This window comes from Oryx dammah, unplaced genomic scaffold (assembly GCF_014754425.2).
Source record: "Oryx dammah isolate SB20612 unplaced genomic scaffold, SCBI_Odam_1.1 HiC_scaffold_26, whole genome shotgun sequence".
NCBI classification, from domain to species: domain Eukaryota; kingdom Metazoa; phylum Chordata; class Mammalia; order Artiodactyla; family Bovidae; genus Oryx; species Oryx dammah.
Window position 1 is genome coordinate 86,751,392 of NW_024070210.1, and position 25,002 is coordinate 86,776,393.

Here is a 25,002-nt window from a genome sequence, read left to right on the forward strand (position 1 = left end):
TAAGTAACTTGGGACTAAACGTCCTAGGGATTTTTTTCCTCCTGTTCTTCCTAAGTTTTAAATTATTCAGATATATGTAGAAGCATTAGGATTATATAAAATCTGTATATTTGTTCCATTTTAAAGTCCCCAGTTGAAGGGAAAGCCAAAATAAACATTTCTAAGAATTTAAAATATATGTTTAATCGTTAAAAGAATTTGGAACTTACGTTTAATATGCTTGGCCTTGTCTTTGGCTTTGAGAAATAACCCCAAAGTTGTAAAGCATGAATTCTGTTCTTACAGAGCTCATAGTCCAGCAGTCCTGTGTACTTTTAAAATGCTAGGTAACCATGCAGGGAAGTCTTTGATGAGTACAGAATGCCTGATACAAGCAGCGGAGGCAGAGGGGCCCAGAGATGTGGCCTTTATTTATGGTGGGCCTGAGTACAGAGAGTTTCAAGACAAAAGCAGGTCTTAATAGTTGTCTTCACGGGATGGTCAAGATTTGGGATGGTGAAGCGAGAGAGTGGCAAACAGTGGAGGGAGCATGTCTTCAAGAATAATGGTTGTATCTTTTAGGGTTTCTCAGAAACTCTTGCCTACCAGTTGGACCTAACTTAGGGGAGAGAGGCCTGCATTTGAGGCAGGAGAATCTGAGCTTTTTCCTGTAGGAAGTGGTGAGTCATTATGAGACTTCTTAACAAGTGGTGCCGAGAAGTTGGCACCTTTGAAAGGTTGATGTTGTGGGTTTGGCCACTGAAGCAGGTAGAAGTAGAGCCTGAAGTCAGGAGAGCAGGCCCCTGTGGCTGCAGCTCAGTAGCCATAGGGCAAGAAGCTGAATCTGAGGTGCAATTTGAAGCCATCAGGCTAGTTGGTACACATTAGCCTCTTATTGTCTGTATTAGTTTGTTCGAGGCTGCAGTAACAAAGTACAGCCAGCTGGAGTCTTGGAACAACAGGTATTTATTGTCTCACAGTTCTAGATGCCAGAGGTCCAAAATCAAGGTGTCCGCAGGGGCTGTGTTCCCTTTGAAGGTGCTAGGGAGGTATCTGCCCCGGCTGTCTCTTCTGGCTTCTGGTAGCGTTAATTCCAGGCTTCACATGTATTCCCCCTGTTTGCTGGTCTCTGTCCCTGTCTTCTTTATATAAGGATAATAGTCATAATGAATTAAGAGCCCACCCTATCCCAACATGACTTCATCTTTACTAATTATATTTGCAAATAAGGTAACAATCAGAGGTATGAGAGGTTAAGAACTTCACCATATAATTTGTAGGGGGGTGTAATTCAACTTATAGAAACAAACATATTTCTATAAGAATCACTGCCTGTGTAGTGTTTTTCTTTTTTGTAGCCCTTGGCTCCCCCAACAAGTATGTTATGCTAGGTGAAACACTGCAGAAAAGAATGAGAAAAATCATGTTTAAGTGACCTTATCCCATATTCCCTGAAATAAAGGAAAATCGGTTTTATAAAAATAGAGATATTTCATCTCAGTTTTCTGTTGACACTTGAGAGTAAAGTGAGGTGGGGGCTTTTGAGCTTGCCTGAGATCTAATTTAAGCCATACATCATGAGAGAATTTGCTTCTGACATAGAAAGGTATTCCTTCCTCCCCTTCCCTTCTCCTTCATCTGTTTCACTTAATTTTTTTCTGGGGGAAAATCTAATGGGTCTATTATGTTGAATTCCAAAGATATTAGACTTTATTCTGTTGCAGAAGCAATCAAATTAAGGCCATGATAGTTTTAAAAAAAAATAGATTTCAGCCTATGTTGTCTTCTCCCTGTTACCAAAACAAACTGCAGTCAAGGCTTGGTTCTCATTCATTCATCGAGCAAATCCTTGTTGAAAATTTATCATGGTGAACCATTGCTATAGACTATCATCACTATGAAAATACACTTAAGGTATGGTACATAAACTGGATCAGTGTGGAATACAGTATATTCATGAGAAATATTTTCAGGGGAGCTTACTTGGTGTCAATCACTTTTTGAAAAATCTGTTCCCCAAGTTTACACATTAAATAAGTACTGTGGGCCTCCCAGGTGGTGCTAGTGGTTGGTAAAGAACCCAGCTACCAACGCAGCAGACTTAAGAGACACAATCAATCCCTGGATCAGGAAGATCCCCTGGAGAAGGTCACGGCAACCCATTCCAGTATTCTTGCCTGGTGAATCCCATGGAGAGAGGAGCCTGGCAAGCTACAGTCCATGGGGTTGCAGAGAGTCAGACATGACTGACGTAACTTAGCACGCATGCACTTCTTATAATTTACATTTATAGCTATAAATTTAGAAGCTGGACTGAACACACTTTATTACTTTGGAATTATGGTCAAAGGTATTTTCTGGAAAACAAAATATGCTTTTCAGACATTAAACAATACTCTTCAGAGAACTGCAAAGCCAAGAGGCACACTGGATTTCTCACGGTCTTTGCCTTGAAGCATCTTTATTTTTTTTCTCTGCAGTAAGTGATATATTTGTTTGCTTTTAACCAAATCTCAAATATTGCTGTTAACTTAATTCCATTTTTAAGAGGATCTTGACCTACGTGGTATGAAGGAAACTTAATTCTCATTTTTCTCGAAGGAGCCCTAGGTATAGAAATACAGTGACATTTAGATGCAACCCAAGTTTTAGGAGGCGTGGAGGACTTCCTTGTATAACCCCACATCTCAGATTAGAGACACTCGGTATGAGTGTATGGTGGGGGTTGTGTTCCTGTTCCAGGGTTGCCCTGCCTCCTATGCTCTCTGCAGGCCCTTGCTTTGCTGTTGGGCTGAGTGAGCCGTGCCTGCCTCCCGGCAGGCTGCTCTTAAATGTTGCCTGCCAGCAGGCGCTCAGACTGCTTTGTTTATTTGCAGGTGTCCATCTTACCTACTTCTTTTTTCTCTTTCATTTCCCCCCTTTCCTCTTTCTCTCCTTTTATTTTTCTCTCTTTTGAAAAATTGTGGTTAAATATACATAGCATAAGGGCTTCCCTGGTGGCGCAGAGGTTAAAGCGTCTGCCTGCAATGTGGGAGACTTGGGTTCGACCCCTGGATCGGGAAGATCCCCTGGAGAAGGAAATGGCAACCCACTCCAGTATTCTTGCCTGGAGAATCCCAGGGACGGAGCAGCCTGGTGGGCTACAGTCCACAGGGTCGCAAAGAGTCGGACATGACTGAGCGACTTCACATACATAGTGTAAGAGTTACCATTTTAACCATTTTTAAGTATACCTTTCAGAGGCATTAAATATGTTCACATTGTTGTGCAGCCATCACTACTCAAAGCTTTTCAAACCCCCCAGAATTTTAAATCAGGAAGTTAGTTGACAAAGTAAAGAAAGGTATTGGCGGTGTTCTTTTTTGTTTGTTTTTCTGCTGGAAATTCAACCAAGGTTTTTTACACAGGATTTTATTTATTTATTTATTTTAATTGGAGGCTAATTACTTTACAGTATTGTGGTGGTTTTTGCCATACATTGACATGAATCAGCCATGGGTGTACATATGTTGCCCATCCTGAACCCCCCTCCTTCCTCCCTCCCCATCCCATCCCTCTGGATTATCCCAATGCACCAGCCCTGAGCACCCTGTCTCATGCATCAAACCTGGACTGGCAGTCTGTTTCACATATGGTAATATACATGTTTCAGTGCTATTCTCTCAGATCATCCCACCCTCGTCCTCTCCCACAGAGTCCAAAAGACTGTTCTATACATCTTTTACACAGGATTTTAGAGAACAGTAAGAGAGGTAGCATACCTAATTCATTCTAAGGCCAGGTTAAAATGATCCAAATCCCTAAAGATAGTACCAGTAAAGAAAATCATTAGAGGCCATCTCTATGAACATAGATGCCATGCTGCTGCTGCTGCTGCTGCTGCGTCGCTTCAGTCATGTCCGACTGTGCGACCCCAGAGACGGGGGCCCACCGTCCCTGGGATTCCCCAGGCAAGAACACTGGAGTGGATGGCCGTTTCCTTCTCCAGTGCATGAAAGTGAAAAGCGAAAGTGAAGTCGCTCAGTTGTGCCCGACTCTTAGTGACCCCAGACGGCAGCCCACCAGGCTCCCCTGTCCATGGGATTCTCCAGGCAAGAGTACTGGAGTGGGGTGCCATTGCCTTCTCTGATTTTAACCAAAATACTAGCAACCCTAGTCCTGAATTACATAAAAAGACTGTAACATGACCTAGTTGAGTTATTCCAAGAACCTAACATTCTTTAATATAAGAAAGTGAAAATGAAGTCGGTCAGTCGTGTCCTACTCTTTGCGACCCGTGGACTGTAGCCCACCAAGCTCCTCCGTCCATGGGATTCTCCAGGCAAGAATACTGGAGTGGGTTGCCATTTCCTTCTCCAATATAAGAAAAAGCTACTTAAATCACCACATGAACAGGTTATGGGGGGATAATATCATTATGGCAGTTAGTGAAAAATGCATTTAAAATTTCAGCATTTGTACAGAGGGAGGAAATAAAGAAACTGTGAACAAATCAGAAGTGGACTCTTGTGGCAGAAATTGACAATATGTAATATATACCACACTGAATGTAAAAAGGGAGAGGTGGAGTGGTGCCACTTCTCACTTTCAGGACACTAATGACTAATTTTTCTGTTGTTGTTTTCAATTAGAAAAATTACTGTAATCACACTTGATTCTTTGGGATTATTACATTGCCAGTTATATAATCTCAGTTAATTATTTTGAAATATGTACTATCTATTTATTTGTCAAGCAATAATGGATCATTCAGGTTATGTCATGTTGATCTTTAATTTCTATTCAGAAAAGTATCAGTGTGAAAATCTTTTAAAAATACACTTTAAATGTGCTCAGCTTGGGAAAAACATTTCCAATTCTAATAAGGACTGAAAATTTAGCTGTTATGGCAAATATCCCTAAAAACTTACAGATCTGACTAGGGTTTCATTTCCTTGCAATTTATTGGCCACTAGGCATTCAAAAGTCAAATACTCAGTCTGAAAATCCACTTAATTAAAAACTTAGAAATGAATAACTTTCTTCCTGCCTTCCACCAAGATAAAGTAAATGTGTTTTCCTCAATGTACTTCCCGATTGAAATGAGTGGCAAGCTCAATTCTTTGCTTATTGCAAGTCTGAACAACTTACCCTGCTATAGTAGGAAGCCTCGTAAGTTTTTGCCCCTAATCTTTTCCTTAAAAGTTAATAATATAGAAGATGGCTCCTTGGGACTCTAGTTTCACCACCTTCGTGGCCTGCTGGTTTTGCAAATAAGGTTGTTATTCCTTGCCCCAACAGCTTGTCTCTCGATTTGTTCATCTGTCATGCCATGAGCATTATGAACTTGGACTTGGTAAAAAGTTTTGGCCTGCCAGCCTGGAACCTTGGGGCTCATAGACAGCTGGCATGAGTTGAGGAATTTTCAGGTAAGGCCCTAACAGCTTCCAGGATCACTTGTCCTGAGAATTTCCCCTTCAGAATTCCCCAAAGCAACACTGTCTGCCACAGGGCTTGGCAGTTGAGACAAGAAACTGACATCTGGAAGCTGATGGGCTCTGTACAATAGGGTAAATAGAAAAAATAAAGTTGATAACTTAGAAGTCTGAGATTAACAGATACAAACCACATAAAACAATAAGGATTAACTGCATAGCAAAGGGAGCTATATTCAATATATTATAATAGTCTATAATGGAAAATAATCTGAATATATATATGTAAAACTGAATCACTTTGCTGTACACTAGAAACTAACAAAGTATTCTAAATCAGTTATCTGAAGTGAAAGTTGCTCAGTCATGTCCAACTGTTTGTGACCCATGGACTGTATAGTCCATGGAATTCTCCAGGCCAGAATACTGAAATGCGTAGCCTTTCCCTTCTCCAAGGGATCTTCCCAACCCAGGGATCCAACCCAGGTCTCCCACACTGCAGGCAGATTCTTTACCAGCTGAGCCACAAGGAAAGCCCAAGAATACTAGAGTGGGTAGCCTGTCCCTTCTCCAGCAGATCTTCCCAACCCAGGAATCGAACCTGGGTCTCCTGCATTGCAGGCAGATTCTTTACCAACTGAGCTATAAGGGAAACCAACTATACTTGAACTACTAAAAAAAAGTGAGGGATTTATTGTGGAGCTGGAAACACACACACACACACATTAATGATACAGAAACAACCAAAGAAAAGATAAATTGAACTTCATCAAAATTTAAAAAACTCTTGTAATTCAAAGTTCACTTAGAAAAGTGTCCTCTGAGTGGTGGAAAGTATCTGTAAGCCATACATTTATCTAATAAGGATCCAGTTGTTCAGTCAGTCAGTCATGTCTGACTCTGCGACTCCATGGACTGCAGCACGCCAGGCTTCCCTGCCCTTCACTGTCTCCTGGAGTTTGGTCAGACTCGTGTCTATTAAGTCGATGACGCCACCTAACTTATCTTATCCTCTGTTGTCCCCTTCACTTCCTGCCCTCAGTCTTTCCCAGCATCAGTGTCTTTTCCAGTGAGTTGGCTCTTTGCATCAGGGGAGCAAAGATTTGGAGCTTCAGTATCAGTCCTTCCAGTGACTATTCAGGGTTAATTTCCTTTAGGAGTGACTAGTTAGATCTCCTTCCTATTCAAGGGACTCTCAAGAGTCTTCTCCAGCACCACAGTTCAAAATCATCAATTCTCTGGTGCTCAGCCTTCTTTATGGTTCAGCTCTCACATCTCTACATGATTACTGGAAAGACCATAGCTTTGACTATATGGACCTTTCTTGGCAAAATAATGTGTTTGCTTTTAATACGTTGTCTAGGTTTGTCACAGGTTTTCTTCCAGGGAGCAAGCATCTTTAATTTCATGGCTGCAGTCACCATCTGCAGTGATTTTGGAGCCCAAGATTCTGTCACCATTTCCATTTTTTCATCTATTTGCCATGAAGTGATGGGACCAGATGCCATGATCTTAAGTGTTTTGAATGTTGAGTTTTAAGCCAGCTTTTTCACCCTCCTTCACCTTCATCAAGAGGCTTTTAGTTCCCCTTCTCTTTTCTGCCATTGGGGTGGTGTCATCTGCGTATCTTGAGGTTATTGGTATTTCTACCAGCAGTCTTGATTCCAGCTTACAATTCATCCAGCCCAGCATTTTTCATAATGTACTCTGCATATAAGTTGAATAAACAGGTGACAGTATACAGTCTTGACGTATTCCTTTCCCAATTTTGAACCAGTCCTTTGTTCCATGTCTGGTTCTGACTTTTGCTTCTTGACCTGCATACAGGTTTCTCAGGAGGCAGGTAAGGTGGTCTGGTGTTCTAATCTCTTTTAACAGCTAATGTTAGTAGTTCTCAAACTTTGCTGCATATTATAATTACCTGGGGATAATTACCTGGAGAAGATGTTCTAAATCTCTATGCCTAGGCCTCACCCCACAACAGTTAATACAGAACCTCCAAAAATTTTCCACAGTTTGTTGTGATCCACACAGTCAAAGGTTTCAGCGTAGTCAGTGAAGCAGATGTTTTTCTGGAAGTCCCTTGCTTTTTCTGTGGTCCAGCAGATGTTGGCAGTTTGACGTCTGGTCCCTCTGCCTTTTCTAAATCCACCCTGTGCATCTGAAGGTTCTTGGTTCATGTGTTGCTGAAGCCTGTCATGAAGGCCTTTGAGCACTATCTTGCTTGCATGGTGAACTAAGTGCAACTGTGCCATAGTTTGAGCCTTCTTTGGCATTGCCCTTCTTTGGAATTAGAATGGAAACTGACCTTTTCCAGTCTTGTGGCCACTGCTGAGTTTTCCAAATTTGCTGGCCTATTGAGTGCAGCACTTTCACAGCATCATCTTTTAGGATTTGAAATAGCTGGGATTTGATCACTTCCACTAGCTTTGTTCATAGTAATGCTTCCTAAGGCCCACTTGACTTCACACTCCAAGATGTCTAGCTCTAGGTGAGTGACCACACCATCGTGGTTATCTGAGTCACTAAGACCTTTTTTGTACAGTTCTTCTGTGTATTCTTGCCACTTTTTTTAGGTCCATACTCTTTCTGTCTTCATTGTGCCCATCTTTGCATGGAATGTAGTACTTAGAATGTATAAAGAACTCTTATAGCTTAATAATAAAAAGGCAATGCAATTTTTAAAATGGTGAAGGAGTTGAATAGATATTTTTCCAGAGAAGGTACACAAATGTCCAGTAAGCACATGAAAAGATGCTTAACATTATTAATCATCAGGGAAGTCACAACCACATGAGATACAACTTCATTCCCACCAGGTTAGCTATAATCTAAAGAGACATTAAGAAGCATTAGTGAGGATGTGAAGAAATTAGAACCCTTATACACTGGTGATGAGAATGTAAAATGGTACTATAGCCATTTTGAAACAGTAGTAGTTTCTCAGAAAAGTAAGCCATACGACCCAACAATTCCACTCATAGGTATTTTACCCAAGAGAATTGAAAACATATGTCCACAGAAAAGTTGTACACAGATGTTTCTAGCAGCATTATTCATAATTGCAAAAAAAGTGGAAACAAATGCTGAATTGGAAATAACTGCTGAAAACAACATCCATATGATAGAATATTATTCAACCATAAAAAGAAATGAAGCATGGATGCATGCTACAACGTGGATGAACCTCAAAAACATTATGCTAAATGGAAAAAGCCAGACACAAAGGCCACATATTTTAACAATTCCACTTAAGTAAAGTGTTCAGAATAGTTAAGTTCATAGAGATATAAAGCAGGTTAGTGGCTCCCAGGGGCAGGGAGGGGTGGTTTGGGGTATGAGATTTCTTTTTTGGAGTGATAAAAGTGTTTTAGAATTATATAGTGATGGTGGCTACACAACTTTGTAAATATACCAAAACCCACCAAATTCCATACTTTAAAGAAGTTGAATGTTATGTATATGTAAATGATACCTCAGTAAGAAGGAGGAAAGGGAAGGCTGGAAGGAGAAAGGAAAGAAGGAAGGAAGGAAGGAAATAGTACTGTTCAGGATGATAGTACTGTTAGAAGGATGTTGGTAGCAGAAGGCAGTGAGATGGCAGCCATACTAATGAGCTGCTGCTATACACGCGTTATCTTATCTAATCACAGTATTCAAGAGAGTTAGGCTTAAGGAGGTCAGGTAATTTCCCCAAGGTCATATAAGTCATCAGTTCTCAGACTTGTGTGCACACTGGAATCACTTGGGGAACTTGAAGAAGTACTGATGCCTGAATCTCATTCTTGGAGATTCTGCATTAACTGTTGTGGCCTACACATAGAGATTTAAAACATCTTCTCCAGGTAACTATCCCCAGGTAATTATAATGCGCAGTAAAGTGTGAGAACCACTAATATGAGCTGTGAAATAGCAAAGCCTCTGATTTGAACTTAGATCTTTATAATTTTGAAGTCTCATGCATTTAACTACTGTAATGTGTAGCCTTATAAATTACTATATTGTAATGAAATTTTTCCGAAGAGTCTTGTGACAGTGTCCTGTCGCAATATTTCTACATAGCTGTGTGACCTTATGTGGATCTCATTCTGTCTAGGCTTTATTTTTAATCTGGAAAAGGAGGTTGGTCTCCATCCATGGCTCTGGCTGTACAGTGAGATCACCTAGGAAGCTTTTACGACCTACACTGTCTGGGTCTCACCCAGACCATTTCTCTTAGAAGGGAGGGGCAGCTTCAGTATTTTTTAAGTGCCTCAGGAATTCAGATACGCAATTTGGTTGAGAACCACTGACATAGATGATAGTCCTCTAATTCTAATTTATAAAAGTTTGTGTTTAATCCACAGGAGTAAACTTGGCATTTTGAAAGCTACTAGCCTTTTGACTGATTTGCTTTCTCCCATTCATGAATTGTGTAATACTCACAAGTCACTCCTCTGACTTACAAAGCCAGAGGACAGAGATAGGACTCTGCCCAGGGTAGAGTCACCTAGAGGCAAAGGTGAAAATAGTGGGCCCTGTCCTCTGTACTTCCTTGGTACCTATTTCTAGTATGACAAGATCTCCTTGAGACCAGGAAGAAATAACACAGCCTTTATAAGTAGCTACCTGTCTAGGGCACAGTTGAGACCTTAGGTGTGGCTAGATCATATGAGTTTGTCTTCTGTCATCCTCAGATTTCTCACTGTTTCATAATTTTAAGACTCAGTTTCAAGTGTCTGTTAATTCATTCAGAAAAACAATTTTTTTGTTTTCTGGCTGGGCTGGGTCTTCATTGCTTTGCACAGACTTTCTCTCGTTGTGGCAGGTAAGGGCTACGCTTCACTGCGATGCACACGCTTCTCATTGTAGTGGCTTCTCTTGTTGTATAGCACGGTCTCTAGGCCTGTGGGCTTCCGTAGTTGCTGCTCATGGACTCAAAGGCCACGGGCTCAGTATCATGGTACATGGGCTTAGTTGCTCCCGGCATGTGGAATCTTCCTGGACCAGAGATCAAATGTCCCCTTTATTGGCAGGCAGATTCTTATCCACTGAACCACCAAGCAAGTCCAAATAATATTTATCAAGTGGTTACTATGTGCCAGGCATTGATCTCTGTGGTTGGGATACATCAGTGAACAAAACAGACCCACAGTTCTGTCCTTGTGGAGTTTTCATTCTAGTGGGACACATTAGCCAGTAGACAATACACCTAATTAGTAAGTTGTACAATATACTAGAAGATGATAAGTGATAATGAAAAAAAATAAAGCAGAGTTAAGGATGTTGAGACAGTTGGGTAGACTGCAGTATTAAATAGGCGTAGGTCTTAAGATTGATCTTCAGAGCTTGAGATCGGAGGATGGAGATGAGGTATTTGCCATGTGACATCTGGGAGAATAGCTTAGCAGGCAGAGTGGACAGCTACAGCAGAGGCCCTGAAGAGAATCCACGCCTGGTGTGTTTGAAGAGTATCGAGAACTGCACTGTGGCTGAGGAGGGAGCACAGTCAGAGGATAATGAAGGACCGATTATTCAGGGTCTCACAGGCCTTCATAGTAACTTTTGTATTTGCTCAGAGTCACCCAGGGACTTTGGCAGGGCTTTTGCTGAGTAGAAGAGTAACATGATCTGACGTGAGGTCTGACAAGAGCACTCGGCTGCTTTGTGGAGAAGAGACAGTGGAGGTGAGGCGGATCCAAGGTGATCTCATAGGAGGCGACTGCAGTATTCCAGGAGAGAGAGCGGTGACACAGACCAGAGTGGTAGCAGTGGAGGGGTCGGGAAAGGTCAGATTCCGCATCTGTCCATGGTCATGCCAGCTTTTCCTGATGGTTTGGATGTGAGGGATGAGCGAGAGAGGACGGTCAAGGAGGACCGCAGGGTGCGGGCCTGAGCAGTCAGAGGAAGGGGATGCCATCAGCAGCAGTGAGGAGGCTGCGGGTGAAGCCAACTTTGAGGGGCAAGGGGCATATCAGTGGTTTCCTTCTGGACGTGTTAACTTTTGGAATGGATGCTTGACTTCCAAGTGGAGTTATCAAGTAGCCAGTTGGCTGGATGCATGGAGAGGCACATGCATGGCATTTAAAACCTTGAGCCTATATGAGATCACCAGGCGAGTAAGTGTAGTAAATAAAGAGGACCAAGGACTCAGCGCAGGGACATTTCGACAGGAGGAGGATGGGGAGAAGAGAAAGAACCAGCCAGGGACACAGAGTGATGGACCTGGAAGCACAGTGGAGGGCTATCAGGGTGGAGGGGTGGTCAGCCGTGCCAGAGGCCACTCATGGGTCAAGGAAGATGAGAACTGGCCTTCAGATTTAGCAGTGTGGAGATCATCAGCGGCCTTGAGAACAGTTTTGGTGAAGTAATTTTAGGAGTGATTGGGAGGAGAGGAATTGGAAATGGTGACTGAAAACCGCTCTTGAAAATTTTTTTTTGCAGGAAAAAGGAACAAAGAAATAAGTGGGTGCTAGTGAGAAGAGTGTGGTTTTATTATTTTTTTTGAGAATGAGATCAAGAGCAGCATGTTCATAGGCTGACGGGAACGAGCTTGTAAAAAGTGGGAAAACTGTTGAAGGAGGAGAGAGAAGGGAGGAATAGTAGAAGGCTGTCCTGGAGTAGGTGAGAGAGGGCGGGCTCTAGGCCATGGATGGGAGGGGAAAGCAGATCTATGCCGAGGCTGAATGGAGTATGTGCGCACAGATGTTGCTGGGTGGGGAGATGTGGCCTGGAGATCTGTGGAAGTTTCTTCTGATTGCCTCTGTTTTCTCAGTGAAGTAAGAAGCCAGGTTATCATCTGAAGACAGAAGGAGGTTGTATTAGGATTTGAGGAGAGACAAGAAAATGTGAAAGTTATCTAGGAAAATGAGAGAGTAGATGATTCTAGGGATGTAAGATAAAATGCTAAAAATAAATGACTGCCAGGCAGCATGAAGGGGCCTGCTAGAAATTTGGTGTGATACGTTTAAAGTGAAGACAGCCACAGGCGGCATGAGTGTGTGTATGTGCCTGTGGGGGTGGAGTCGAGGGGTGGGTCTTTTCCCTGGCTGCCTTAAGGTACACAGGTGCAGCCATGGAATCATCAGTTGAGCTTTTACCAAGCAAGGATATCATGGTAAGAGAGAAGAAAGGGATTAGGTTGTGTCCATAAGAGAATGAGTATAATGATTGATCTTGGAATTTAAGCTGGGTAAGAAAGGGAGAGAGAAAATCAGTGGGGAGAGGGTCAGGGAAAAGGTGATGGTTTCGAGGTCCCAGTGAAGCTGAAGCATAATTGGCTTGGGCTACTGTAAGGGAGTGGGGATAATAAGCTGGGAAAACAAGCGGTGACCAGTGAGTGAGAGGCATGCAGTTGAGATGGCAGAGGGGTTGTAATTGATAATAATAAGATCTTAGGCTATGACCATGTGACTATTTGACTGAAATAGGTCAAGACAACATCTGTAAAATGGAACTTTAATGAACCAAGAGTCAAGTTCTTAGAAGGACTGTCAGTATGTATATTGAACTTTCTGAGAATCAGACAGAAATAGTATTGGAGAAAAGGACAGTGAGCCAGTAATTTAAATTGTGATGAAATAAGGGGAATGGTTGGATAATATGTTGGATGATGGTAGCAAAGTATCAGATGCTTGGCCTTCAAATATAGACTGTGTGAGAGTATTGGTAGTATTTTATGTTCAGAGGCAGTTTTAGAAGTAATTTAATCCAGTGGGAGTGGGGGACTGTATACTAGATATGACACACATCTTCTCGAGGTGTTTGCCTGGCTCCCATTGATAATCATTTTAACTAGTAAGCCAGTATTACCCAGTTGATTGACAGGTGACATATCTCTCGAATGCGTTTAGATAGAAAACTGATAGGAATGTCTGAGCTAGTCTCTTCTATCCAGTACAGGTGTGGTTTCTATAGCACCCCTGCCAGATGATTGTCCACCAGTTTTGGTTGAATGCTTCTAATAATAGGTACTTCAGTATTTTATGAAGCAGTATTCCTAGAAGCAGTAAATTGCATAGAGAAGTCAGAGAACAGGCCTGTTAATTCTCAGAGCATAGAATATCTTAGTCTGGTAGTTTGGGGAAAGGACGTTTTACTTTGTGACACAGAGCTGAGAACAGTGGTGAAAATTTTCCCTCTAACGTATTTTCCCCACATCTCCTTATTTACTGGCTTTCATTTTTATCACTCTTCTTCCTTGTCCTCCTCGGAGGTGAAGAAAGTTCTGATGAAAATGATTTAGCTCAGAGCTGTTGAAATGATCAAGGGGATGGCAAGAATGGAGATTGTCTAAAGTAATGAGTTTGGAAAAACCAAAGCTGGGAAGGGATTTAATTGGAATATGTAGTGTAGGGTATGCATAGGGTACATACGGACTTGATTTCCCAAAGCCTAGGAGGTAATTTGTGGAGTACATTCCACTAAGAGATGATCCAGGCAGAAAAGAGAAATGATTCAGAAAGGACTGCAGTGAATTCTTTTGCATGACAATTGTGCCTCATTCAAGTTAGGAAGGCACTTGGCCTAAACTTTTAAGACTTTTCTTTTGGAGAGCAATCATTTGCTTCCCAGTATTTTTCTATGCAGTATTTTTTTATATCAAGTCTTGTACTGGCTGTACAGATTGCATATTGTTGAATTTTATAAAATTTAATAAGGGACATTGTTTTGCTTGGTATGCTAGTGTACATGAATTAGCCAGGGGAAGCATTTAGAACATAGACTCGCTATGCATGCCTCTGGCGTGCTGTGTTCCTTTCATAGATGCAGAAAAATGAGGTCCCAGCGAAGAGAGGTGACTTGCCCACATCCACACAGTGAATCAGTAGCTGAGGTGTGACGAGAGGGCAGGTCTCCTGACCCAGGAGTGTTGTGTGTTTTCCCATTACTGTGTGTGTGTGTCTCCGTGTGTGGTGTTTGCTCAGTCGTGTCCAACTCTTTGTGACCCATGGACTGTTGCCCACCAGGTTGGGAATTCTCCAGGCAAGAGTACTGGGGTGGGTTTCGATTCTCTTCTCCAGGGGATTACAGTGTGTGCATCTACATTATTGGCTGGTGAGAGAAATGAACACAGAGGAGTTAAATAATTTACACAGGCTGCATGGCAAATTATTGGCAGAGTCAGATGAGTTCATTCCCCACAGAACTCTCTCAAGCCGAGACGTTCTGCTGCCATGAGTAAGATTTTTAATGACACAGGCAGGAAGTAATGATCATACCTGAGTTTTTGGACCTTTTTTACTGACTGCATTTTAAATAAATCCTTTTTAAAAGGTTGTCTGATGTGGTGCTGATACTAACTTTATCCCATTGTTCTGCACTTAACCCAGAATCCCAGTAAGGCTTCTGGATAGTTACTATAATAACTGTCCTGTTAGGCCTAATGAAAGATAGTCTGTTTTAAATTATTTCACATTAGAATCACCATGGATTACTCTCTTTAGTTTGAGTTAAGGTTTATTTGTACATGATAGGTGCTCAGTTAATGTAATTTGTTACTTAATTTCACATTTTAAAAGGAAATGGGTTAAATTGTAATACTACAGTTGTAGACAAATTGTTATTCTAGAGAGAGATTTCTAAATCTTCTTGATATAGAGGTAAAATTTCTGGGTTAACTTACAATAACCTGGTTTCATATTCTTGGCCCTACCAATGTCTTTGTTTCCTAAGTGAAAGCTTCATACTTTAAAAGAATTTTTTATTTGTTTTAAATTGAAGGATAATTGCTTTACAACTGGTCAGTTGTGTTGACTTCTGCCATATATCAACATGAATCAGCCATAGGGATACATATGTCCCCTCTCTCTTGAACCTCATTCCCACCCCTCCATCCCCTACACCCCTGCCACGTTGTTACAGAGCCCCAGTTTGTTTCCTGAGTCATATGACAAATTCCCATTGGCTATCTGTCTTACATATGATAGTGTATATAATTTATTTTTTATGTATAAAGCACAGATATGCATATAATGTATAAGCACAGATATAGTGCATCTGTGATACTAACAGTTCAGTGGGGAGGGTATATCATAATTAGGAAACACATGTCTATGAAGGCCCTGAGGGGGGCGTGTCTTTGTACCCAGTTCTTGGCACAGAGCTCCAAATAATACAATAAATTAATATATGGGTTTTGTCCTGGCTCCTGAAATAACTCCAGAGCAGTCAAGGTGAAAATAGTATCTTCTGTGAATTCAATAACAGACCCCTTTAAACCACACTGGAGTTTGTGTTAATAGAGTGACTTTTGGAAAGCCCCTGAGAATGGGAGACTGGTTATCAGGGGAACCAACCACATGATTAGATGGTTGGAACTTGCGACCCCAACCCCAACCTCTGAGTTGGGGAGGAGGGCTAGACATTGTTAATCACCGGTGGTCAATGATTTAATCAGTCATCTACTTCCAGTCAAATTCCAAGCAGTGCAATTTGGAGTTTCCAGATGGGTTAACACAGTGAGGTGCTGGGAGGGTGGCATGCCTGGATACCTTGCTCTATGCATCTCTTCCATCTGGGTGTTCCTGAGCTGTATTCTTTTATAATGAATTGGTAATCTAGTAGGTAAACTGTTTTCCTGAGTTCTGTGAGGCATTCTAGCAAATTATCAAAGCTGAGGAGGGGTTCATGAGGAACTGCGCCCTTGGAGCAGGGAGTTCTGCAGTATCTATGAAGAGTATTGTCAGAATTGCATTAAATTGTAGGATATGTAGTTGGTGTCCTCCAAGAACTGGAGAATTGCTTGGTGTGGGAAAAAACCACACATCTGATGTCAGAAGTGTTGGATATAAGTAGAGAAGGAAACAAGTTTTTCCCTTAGGGGCCATGATGAAAACAGCTGAGGAACAGTGAGCTGAAGGATCAGGTGGTACAGACATACTAAACTCTCAGTTCAGTTCAGTCACTCAGTCGTGCCCGACTCTGCGATCCCATGGACTGCAGCACACCAGGCCTCCCTGTCTGTCACCAGCTCCCAGAGTTTACTCTAACTCATGTCCATTGAGCCAGTGATGCCATCCAACTATCTCATCCTCTGTTGTCCCCTTTTCCTCCCACCTTCTATCTTTCCCAGCATCAGGGTCTTTTCCAATGAGTCAGTTCTTCGCATCAGGTGGCCAAAGTACTGGAGTTTCAGCATCAGCATCAGCCCTTCCAATGAATATTCAGGACTGATCTCCTTTAGGATGGACTAGTGGGATCTCCTTGCAGTCCAAGGGACTCTCAAGAGCCTTCTCCAACACCACAGTTCAAAAGCATCAATTCTTCGGCGCTCAGCTTTCTTTATAGTCCATCTCTCACACCCATACATGACTACTGGAAAAACCATAGCTTTGACTAGATGGACCTTTGTTGGCAAAATAATGTCTCTGCTTTTTAATATGCTGTCCTTGGAGGAAATTCCCAGATGTCACTGTGTTCACTGTGAAGGTCAAACTTCTAGAGAGGTCAGAGTTTCCACTGTATGCATTAAAGCCTTCAAATGGTCTGCAAATGAAGTGGTTAGAAATGCCTATACATCTCAGTAGGGTTTTTTAGATGTCTCTATCCACATTAATTTGCTCACCTTGTATAATCTTCCCTGTGCTGTCTTGCCTTCCATTTATTCTACCTGAAAATTGATTTAAGAAAAGGGATGTCAATAAAATCTTGGCTGCCTATTTGAGTTACCCTCAGCTCCTGTGAGTGCCAGCTTGTGGCTGTGGAGACTTAGCATTTGGGGTTTTTCATAATTGGATAATGTCCTCTTGTTATCATGAAAGAGGAACTGACGGGGGCAGTGCTCTATACCAAATATGACAGATTTTTAAAGTTGATTCCCGCCACTCCCGCCTCCCTCTTTGGTCTCTGGTGAAGCTGTCTCCTCTTTCCATTTGCCTGGTGCTCCAGGAAACCTAGTGACAGACTCCTTGGTTATCTTTGGATGATCAAGGCATCTTGCAAAGTGAAGTGTCAGTCATTCAGCTCTGCAACCCCGTGGACTATAGCCCACCAGGCTCCTCTGTCCATAGAATTCTCCAGGCAAGCATACTGAAGTGGGTTGCCATTTCCTTCTCCAGAGGATCTTCCTGGCCCAAGGACTGAACCTGGGTCTCCTGCATTGCAGGCAGATTATTTACTGTAAGACTTGGTTTTAAGCTCGAGGAAAAGAAGATGGTTAGTAGAAGCCTGATGAGTCTTGTTTCATGTCAGGTGAAGAAGCTGTCACTTGTTGCTTTCCATAGGAATGCAGCGCTATGTGTAGTGACCTTGTTTAGAGTGTCGGTTTAATGCTACCCCCAAGCCCTGGCCCCCCCAGTCGCAGGCTTTGTCACCTGACCACTGGTACCACAGAAGATTTAGTTGACTCTTGGGTGTTCAGTGGGTTTTTGTTTGTTTTTGTTTTTTACAAATACCACCACTGAGGGATGGGCTAGGAAGGGAAACTCTGTGATCTTTTACAGTTCCTAATCAGTGAAGGAGGGATTAGACTAGATAAATACTACAAGGTTGTAGCAGTGCTCTCCCAGTGGTAAGCAGTAATTGTGGAGATTGGATTTCAGAAGCTCTGAAAAGTTGCTTTCAGTTTATTATAATATTGAGTATCCAGTGATGCAAGTGGGTAAAGATTAAGTGGAATTTTAATGTTAGAAACAATTCTTTCATACGGTTTTCTGTATTTTCCCATTATAAGTGAAAAGATTGGTCATCTATTAATGTATGTTCTCCAGAATGTACTTGGTAACAAGACCCCATGGTAGAAGTCCCAGTGCATTTTAAAGGCATCCTTTGCCACTGATGCAGAGCAGTATCAATAAGGGAGTACCAAAAGATAAGGTCTCTCTGGCTACCTGATACCTGGGTTGCTCTCCTGAGAAAGCAGATGGCTAGTACCTTTAATATAATTTTTTTTCTAAAAGTTGAAAAAAGAGATGATTAAATTAAAAATTGAATTTAATGTTACAGAAAACAAAATAACGTCAAAGTAGTGAATGGAAGACTAGTTAATGAAGAGGCTGTAACGGGGTCTGTCTCTGCCTGGGCGATTTTGGGAAAACGGCATCCTGTTACTGGATTCCGCTTTCCTAACCTCTAGGATAGAGTAGAATTGCATCAACATAATATTCTATGAAACTGAGTTCCTTGAGACAGAATGAGTTGTTCCTCTTTTTTTATTCCAGCACCTAATATTGTGGAACTGAAAAAAATGATTTGAATAATCTGTCAGTGCTCTCACTGTGAATGTTGTGGTCAAAAATAAAATGTGTTATATTAATACATTGATTTTTAGGTAAATACATAATTTGGTGGAGAAGATTGTGTTGTAAGAGCAAAAGGGGAAGGAAGAATTGTGACAAATTAGAGAAGATAGAAGGCAGTAAATGTATGAGTAAAATAATGAGATTTTGTTTTTAAAAAATCACCCCCAAAATTGTCCATAGGCAAATAAATGGTGGGAAATGTCTTCAGATTAGTCACCATGAAGGCACTGCAGGCCTCCTTCTGTGGCCCCCTTGCAAAACATTTTTGTAGTCATTCTTTGGAATTATTTTTAGAGCTGGTTATGAGCCGCATAAGAAAAGTCGTCTTTTTGTTTGTTTCATTTGCTCTCATTAATCCCCACACTTGGTTTTGATTGTTTTTTTGTTTCTACTTGATTCTAAACATTCCTTTGAGGAATTTCAAGAGTGTGCTTTAGGCTTTGGAGAAGGGACTCTCAGTAGAACCACTTTTGGAATTAGTGTAAAGCTTTCCTTTACAACCTTGGAAAAAACAGTACTCATTCTGATAGTTAATTCACTTTATTAAGAATTTATGTGTATACATAAACAGGAATTTTTTTCTTTTTGAATAGGGCATATGCTGAAGTTAACTGGCATCTTTGGTTATTTAGTTTTCTTCCTTATGCTTTCCTCTATTTTACAAATTTTCTACAAAGAACATATTTACAATCAGAAAAAAAGGCAAAAGATATAATGTGGTTATTTTCCGGTCACATTTATTACATGTTCAGGTATTGGCAGAGACAGTTCTTCACTTGTGAGCATGTGTTACAAGTGTCAGAGATTGACTTTTCTGAATTCAAAGCTGGTGATGGAGCCAGATTTAGTGCTTAAGCCTATTTTCCTAAAGATGTGCTGTCTTTAATAATATACTTTATAATTTTACCCTTTTTAAGCAGTAGTTTAGAAAAAGAGAATAAGTCAATTCTGATTCTTTTGTGATTTTAAGAACATGTCATTTCCATTTGTCAGAACAGAAGTGGAATGTGAGATAAAAGTATACGCTTACTTTCCTAATACTAATGAAATCATTTTGGACGGAGTAGTGTATTTGCATAACAGTTTTTATGCAAATAATATGGTATGTTTTTAAAATATTATTAAAAAACATACCTCTTCTCTGTATAAGTTGAGGTATCTTAGTTGTGATTATGGTAAATTTGATCATCTTATCACATGGGTAGAAAAAAATTACTTTGTGGGGAGAGAAAGGGGATGTAAAGAAGACTTAAAATACAGGAAAACTTTGTGTGACGAGATGATGCCAAATAATTGGTGCTTTAAACAAATAAAAGCTGGGGATTTCCCTGGTGGTCCAGTGGTTAAGACTGTGCTTCCAGTGCGGGAGGTGCAGGTTTGATCCCTGGCCAAGGAACTAAGATCCCACATGCCACGTGATGCAGCCAAAAAAATAAAGAAAGGAATAAAAGCTAAGATATGCACACGGAAAATATATAACATATCATCTAAGACATTTTGGGGGTGTAGTCATAGAAATTCAAATATTGTGAGCAATACATATAAATTTGAAGTAAAACCTTCTGTCATACTTGCAGCCTCTGTCTAACAGCACATCAGGCTGTCAGCGGATATCTCTCCACATCCCCCCGTAGGCTTAGCACTGTGCTGTGGGCTCTGCAAGGTGGAAGAACCCTAAACTCCTGTCTCTGTCTGCACAGAGTTTCTAATCTAGTTTAGAACAGCAGATAGACTCAAGGTAGGTGTTATGCTGCCACAGTAAGGACAACAAGGCAGGTGGGACTGAGGAGTGGAAACCATTTAGAGAAGTTTCCCAGAGCAGGCAGAGGTGGTCTGTGATGCTGACAGGATATAAAGATTGACTCCAAAGTGCTTTTATTACCTTTCCATTGAAAAATCCTTACAACAAATGACTTAAAACCTGAGCGTTTTAGGCCCGAATTTCCTGTCCTAACTAGATGTGAGCAACTCTTTGCGACCCCGTAGACTGTAGCCTACCAGGCTCCTCCTCTGGGATTCTCCAGGCGAGAATGCTGGAGTGGGTTGCCATTTCCTTCTCCAAGATTTTTATCAGTGGTTCTTAACTCAAGGTTTTGCCCCCACCCTGGGGACATTTGGCAGTGCCACAGGGATTTGGTAGTATAGGTGGGGATGTACAGGACGCCCCCATACACGCGCAGATGTCCAAAGTGGTGAGTTTGGGAAGCCCTTGTCTACATGTCCTTGAAGGCACAGTGAAGGGACACTGGGGCTCACCACCTGTCTGCCACGGGTTTTATGTGACCAGTGCCTCCAGAGTAACGGGGGCTGGGCTAGGATAAGTTAGTGAGAGGCACTGAAGCGGTATGTAGTTAATTATTCAGTTCTCAGCTGTTCATCTTATTTCAGTTGAAATCAGCCTAAACCAGGGATATAATAAAGGATTACAGATAAAAGAGAACTCTGTGAATAAAAGGATATCTTCTTGCACTTGATCCAAGTTTGTGCCATCATATTCAATATTTGTATTGTCATATTCAGTATTTGTATGTTAAGCATTTAATGCCGGTTTGCTCTTTATATGATACCTTTGGGCTTAATGCAAATTAATTAGGATGGAGATTTTTAAAATCGTTTTATTTATTTACGTTTGGCTGTGCTGGATCTTCGTTGCTGTGTGGGCTTTCTTTAGGTGCAGCGAGCAGGGGCTCCTCTCCTGTTGCAGTGCATGGGCTTCTCGTTGCGGTGGCTTCTCTTGTTGCAGAGCAGTGGGTGTAGGGCGTACGGGCTTTCACCAGCTGGGGTTTGTGGGCTCAGTAGTTGCAGCCCCCCGGGCTCCAGGGCGCAGGCTCAGTAGTTGTGGTGCAGAGGCTTAGTCTTCCCCTGCATATGGGATCTTCATGGATCAGGGATCGAACTATACCTTCCGCTGAACCACCAGGGAAGCCCTAGAATGGGAAGTAGAATCAAAGAGTTCTGAATTTCACGTTCAGGTTCTAGTTGTGTGACTTTGAAGAAGTTACCTAATCTCTCTGAGTTATAGTTTACTCTGTTAAAAAAAAAAAAGAGAGAAAACCTCGATTCATGTTGATATTTGACAGAAACCAATGCAATACTGTAAAAGCAGTTATCCTTCAATTAAAGATAAATAAATTTAACAAATTTTGTAGAAGATAAATAACAGTGTTCCTTTAGATTTATAAAGAGATATCCAAATAATTTCATATATTTCCACAAGGCTGGAATTTTCCATTTCTAATCTTAATTCTAGATGCTCTGGTTTTGTTTCTGACATTTCCTTGAGGAATTCTATGCAGATGATCAGTACTGAATTAGTGTTTTTAGGACCAGAGTTTAGTATACTTATTTAATTTGCGTCACTTAACAACTTCCCCTTTCTGTAGCTCTGAAGTTCCAGAAGAATCCATCGAGTAGACAAATTTATTCCTTCTTAGTCTGGAATTTTGTGGTGTCAGTAAAACCAGAGATGCTAAAGTCAGTTTCAACAGCTGTCAGCTAAAAGAATAAATTCTTAACAGGGATGACATTTCCATGCCCCGAATCCTGGGGAGAAAAATCTGGCAAACAAGACAAGATTTAGGTGATTCTTACCTGTTAGAACAGTAGTTTTACAGTGGGTGCACATGGGTAGAGTTTTGCTAAACATTGAACTCAGGGAAAATGGAAAGTTTCTTTAAAACCATGGGTGTTTAAAGCATCCAGGTTTTTTGAGCAACATTAACATGCTTTTCTAATTGTGAAAATTTTTGTCTCTAACTTCCTTAAAATATAAGCAGTGGAACATAGTGAACTCATGTTAGTTGGCCAAATTCTCCATTGTTTATAAGAAAATACTGAGCCAAAGTTCTTCCAGCTTTCATTAGCCTGAAACCTGATTATAAATTCATAACATCTATAGATCTTAAAAGGGATTTTGGAATTTTTGCTTCATCTTTTTCTATGAAGTAACTTAAAATACTTATTTCAGAGTTGACTGTCAAGAGAAGCTGAAGAATGCCACTTCTTAAAATCACAAACCTCTAGAGCAGAAAGGGCCTTAACAACCATTTTAGCAATGCTTTTTTTTTTTTTTTTAAACAGATCAGAAAATTGAGACACAGCATGATTGACTTGTCCAAGGTCACACTAGTAGGTCAGGCCTATTTGACCACTAGCCCTGTCTTCTTCCCACCTATTTGGACTCTTTTCATAGTTTTATTCATTATTAGAATGGGACAAACCAGGGGTTTTTTGTTGTGATGGTTGTTAAACACACATAGCATTTAATCATTAAATGTTTTATCTTTAAATAGGCAAACACATGAATATGGAACAAACGTTAAAAGGTACACAAAGTTTTACGGTATGCAGTGATGAGGCCAACTCCTGCTCTCCTGTCCATCCCAGATCCTTTCCTTGGAGGCAGCCACTGTAAAGAATGAGGGATTTTAAATAGACCATTTGGGTCTAAATAGCACATCTAAACTGACATTGTATTGTATTATTCTTCACGGATTGCAGTTTGGCCTGCCAAGTTTAGGTAATGCCCAACAAAGGAAAAACATAAGCCGTGGAATTGGAATATGGAGAGACTTGTGTACTGATTTGAAAATTACCCAGAGTCCAAGTGATTTCCAGTAATGGAAGTGACGGCTCCCTTACATCAGTACTCTGTTACTCAGATTATGCCTTTTGTGCAAAGAGCCTGAAGTATTTTTTAAGAACTCTCATGTATCCTCGTGACATGTAAAATCCATGAGTAGTGCATAACTACTTTCAACTGCTTTAGAGTCTATAGCACTTTGGCCACAAAAAAGAATTATGTTGATGTTTGAACAAACACCCCCAGGCTCTGTGAAACCATCAGTGTGGGACATCCCACGGATCTGCTTTTCTCAGCCTCTGAGCCTCCATGGCCTGCCTTGATGAAACCTTAGTGTCTGGTCCTTGGATGGGGGGCATACCCAAGCACTGGGCCTGGAGAATTCCTCACCAAGTGGGCAGTTTGGCTGAGGGGTGAGGGGGGCTCCAGGAGGACGTGTGCACCTTTGGCTGTGGAGCAGGGAAGGCAGCAAGGCAGCAGCAGACACTTGGTGCCGCCTAGTGCCTTTGTAAACTTAAAGCATAGGTGCTGACTCAGGTAGATAACTGCCTGCAGTAAGTAGGTGACTGCCCACGTGGTAAGAGGTCAGCCTGGAAAAAGCTGCAGGTCTAGATTCCACGTGCCCCAGTCAGGCTCCATCCCAGTTTCCAAGGCAGAGCTCCCCAACTAGCCTGCAAGTGCTTGTCTTTCTGTGGTGCTCTGTGTGACTTATGACAGGTTTCACCCAGTAGGGAAGAACACCTTGCAAGTTTGTAGGTGGTTTGAAGAGAGTTGAGAATGGAGCCAGGGAAGCCACAGGGAGAGGAAAAGTGATCTAGGAGGGAATTATCTTTTTGAGAGAGCAGTTCTGTGACTTCTGTGCTGCTAGCTTCTTAAATTATGGGTTTCACATTCTGCTCTCAGGCAGTGATTTTTTGTTTGGGGGGCTTTTTATTGTTGTTGTTTGGTTTTCCCTCCAGTTTTCCTGATCCTAAGAATATTCCTGGGCTTCCCTGACGGCTCAGTGATAAAGAATACGCCTGCCAATGCAGGAGGAGGTGCTGGTTTGATCTCAGGGTTGGGAAGATCCTCTGGAGAAGAGGATGGCTATCCTCTCCAGTATTCTTGCCTGGAGAATTCCATAGACAGAGGAGCCTGGTGGGCTACAGTCCATGGAGTCGCATAGTCAGACACCACTGAGTGACTAACACTACCTAATAAATGTAAATACTGAAAGTATTGGGAACCTTAACTGAATTAAACAGAGCTGAATTTCAAGAAAGCACGAATGTTCATTTTCATCTGGTAATGATGCCTTGACGTTGATTCTTTTTAATGTTTTTTAATTGTTTAGACACTGAAATATTAGTTTATAGTAGCTATTAAAACATCAGTGCCGTTAATCTTTGCAAACAGAACTACTGAGCAGCCTTTTGTTATAATGGCTCTGCCATATATTTGATCTGGACTAATACGCCTTGATTTCAAAGTTATTCAGAATTTAGAGGGGTTTGTAATTAATAGTAACTTTTTTATAGCTAAAACTTTTATAACGAGGAAATAGCTATTATATCATCATCACAGTCATTTTAACAGCTTTAAATGTAAATAAAACATTTCACTAATTGTACTTTTTCTCTTCAGAGAGGAACCAAGGCCTTAACCTTCTCAGCTCATTGACTGGGGCAAACCATAGCATTGGATCAGCAGAGACCTGCCATTCAGAGGTGAAGATTTTTCCTGGATCTTTTCTCTGCTTTGGCCTTTCTTTCTTTCTACTCATTATTATGAATCTCTACACCATTCATCGTCTTTTCCTTTCCATTTA

General features: G+C 41.3%; 1 protein-coding gene across 4 annotated transcripts in view; it reads left to right on the forward strand.

The window, feature by feature from the left end:
- Positions 1–25,002, forward strand: part of LOC120852521 (alpha- and gamma-adaptin-binding protein p34) — a 77,390-nt gene that overhangs the window by 37,219 nt on the left and 15,169 nt on the right. For all 4 annotated transcript variants that reach the window (XR_005718580.1, XR_005718582.1, XR_005718581.1 and 1 more), the window contains exon 6: positions 24,819–24,901. Coding sequence is in view for 1 of the 4 variants with exons in the window: in XM_040225802.1 (XP_040081736.1) it covers positions 24,819–24,901 (83 nt within the window). In the remaining 3 variants the exon portion in view is untranslated. The remainder of the gene's footprint in view (positions 1–24,818; positions 24,902–25,002) is intronic.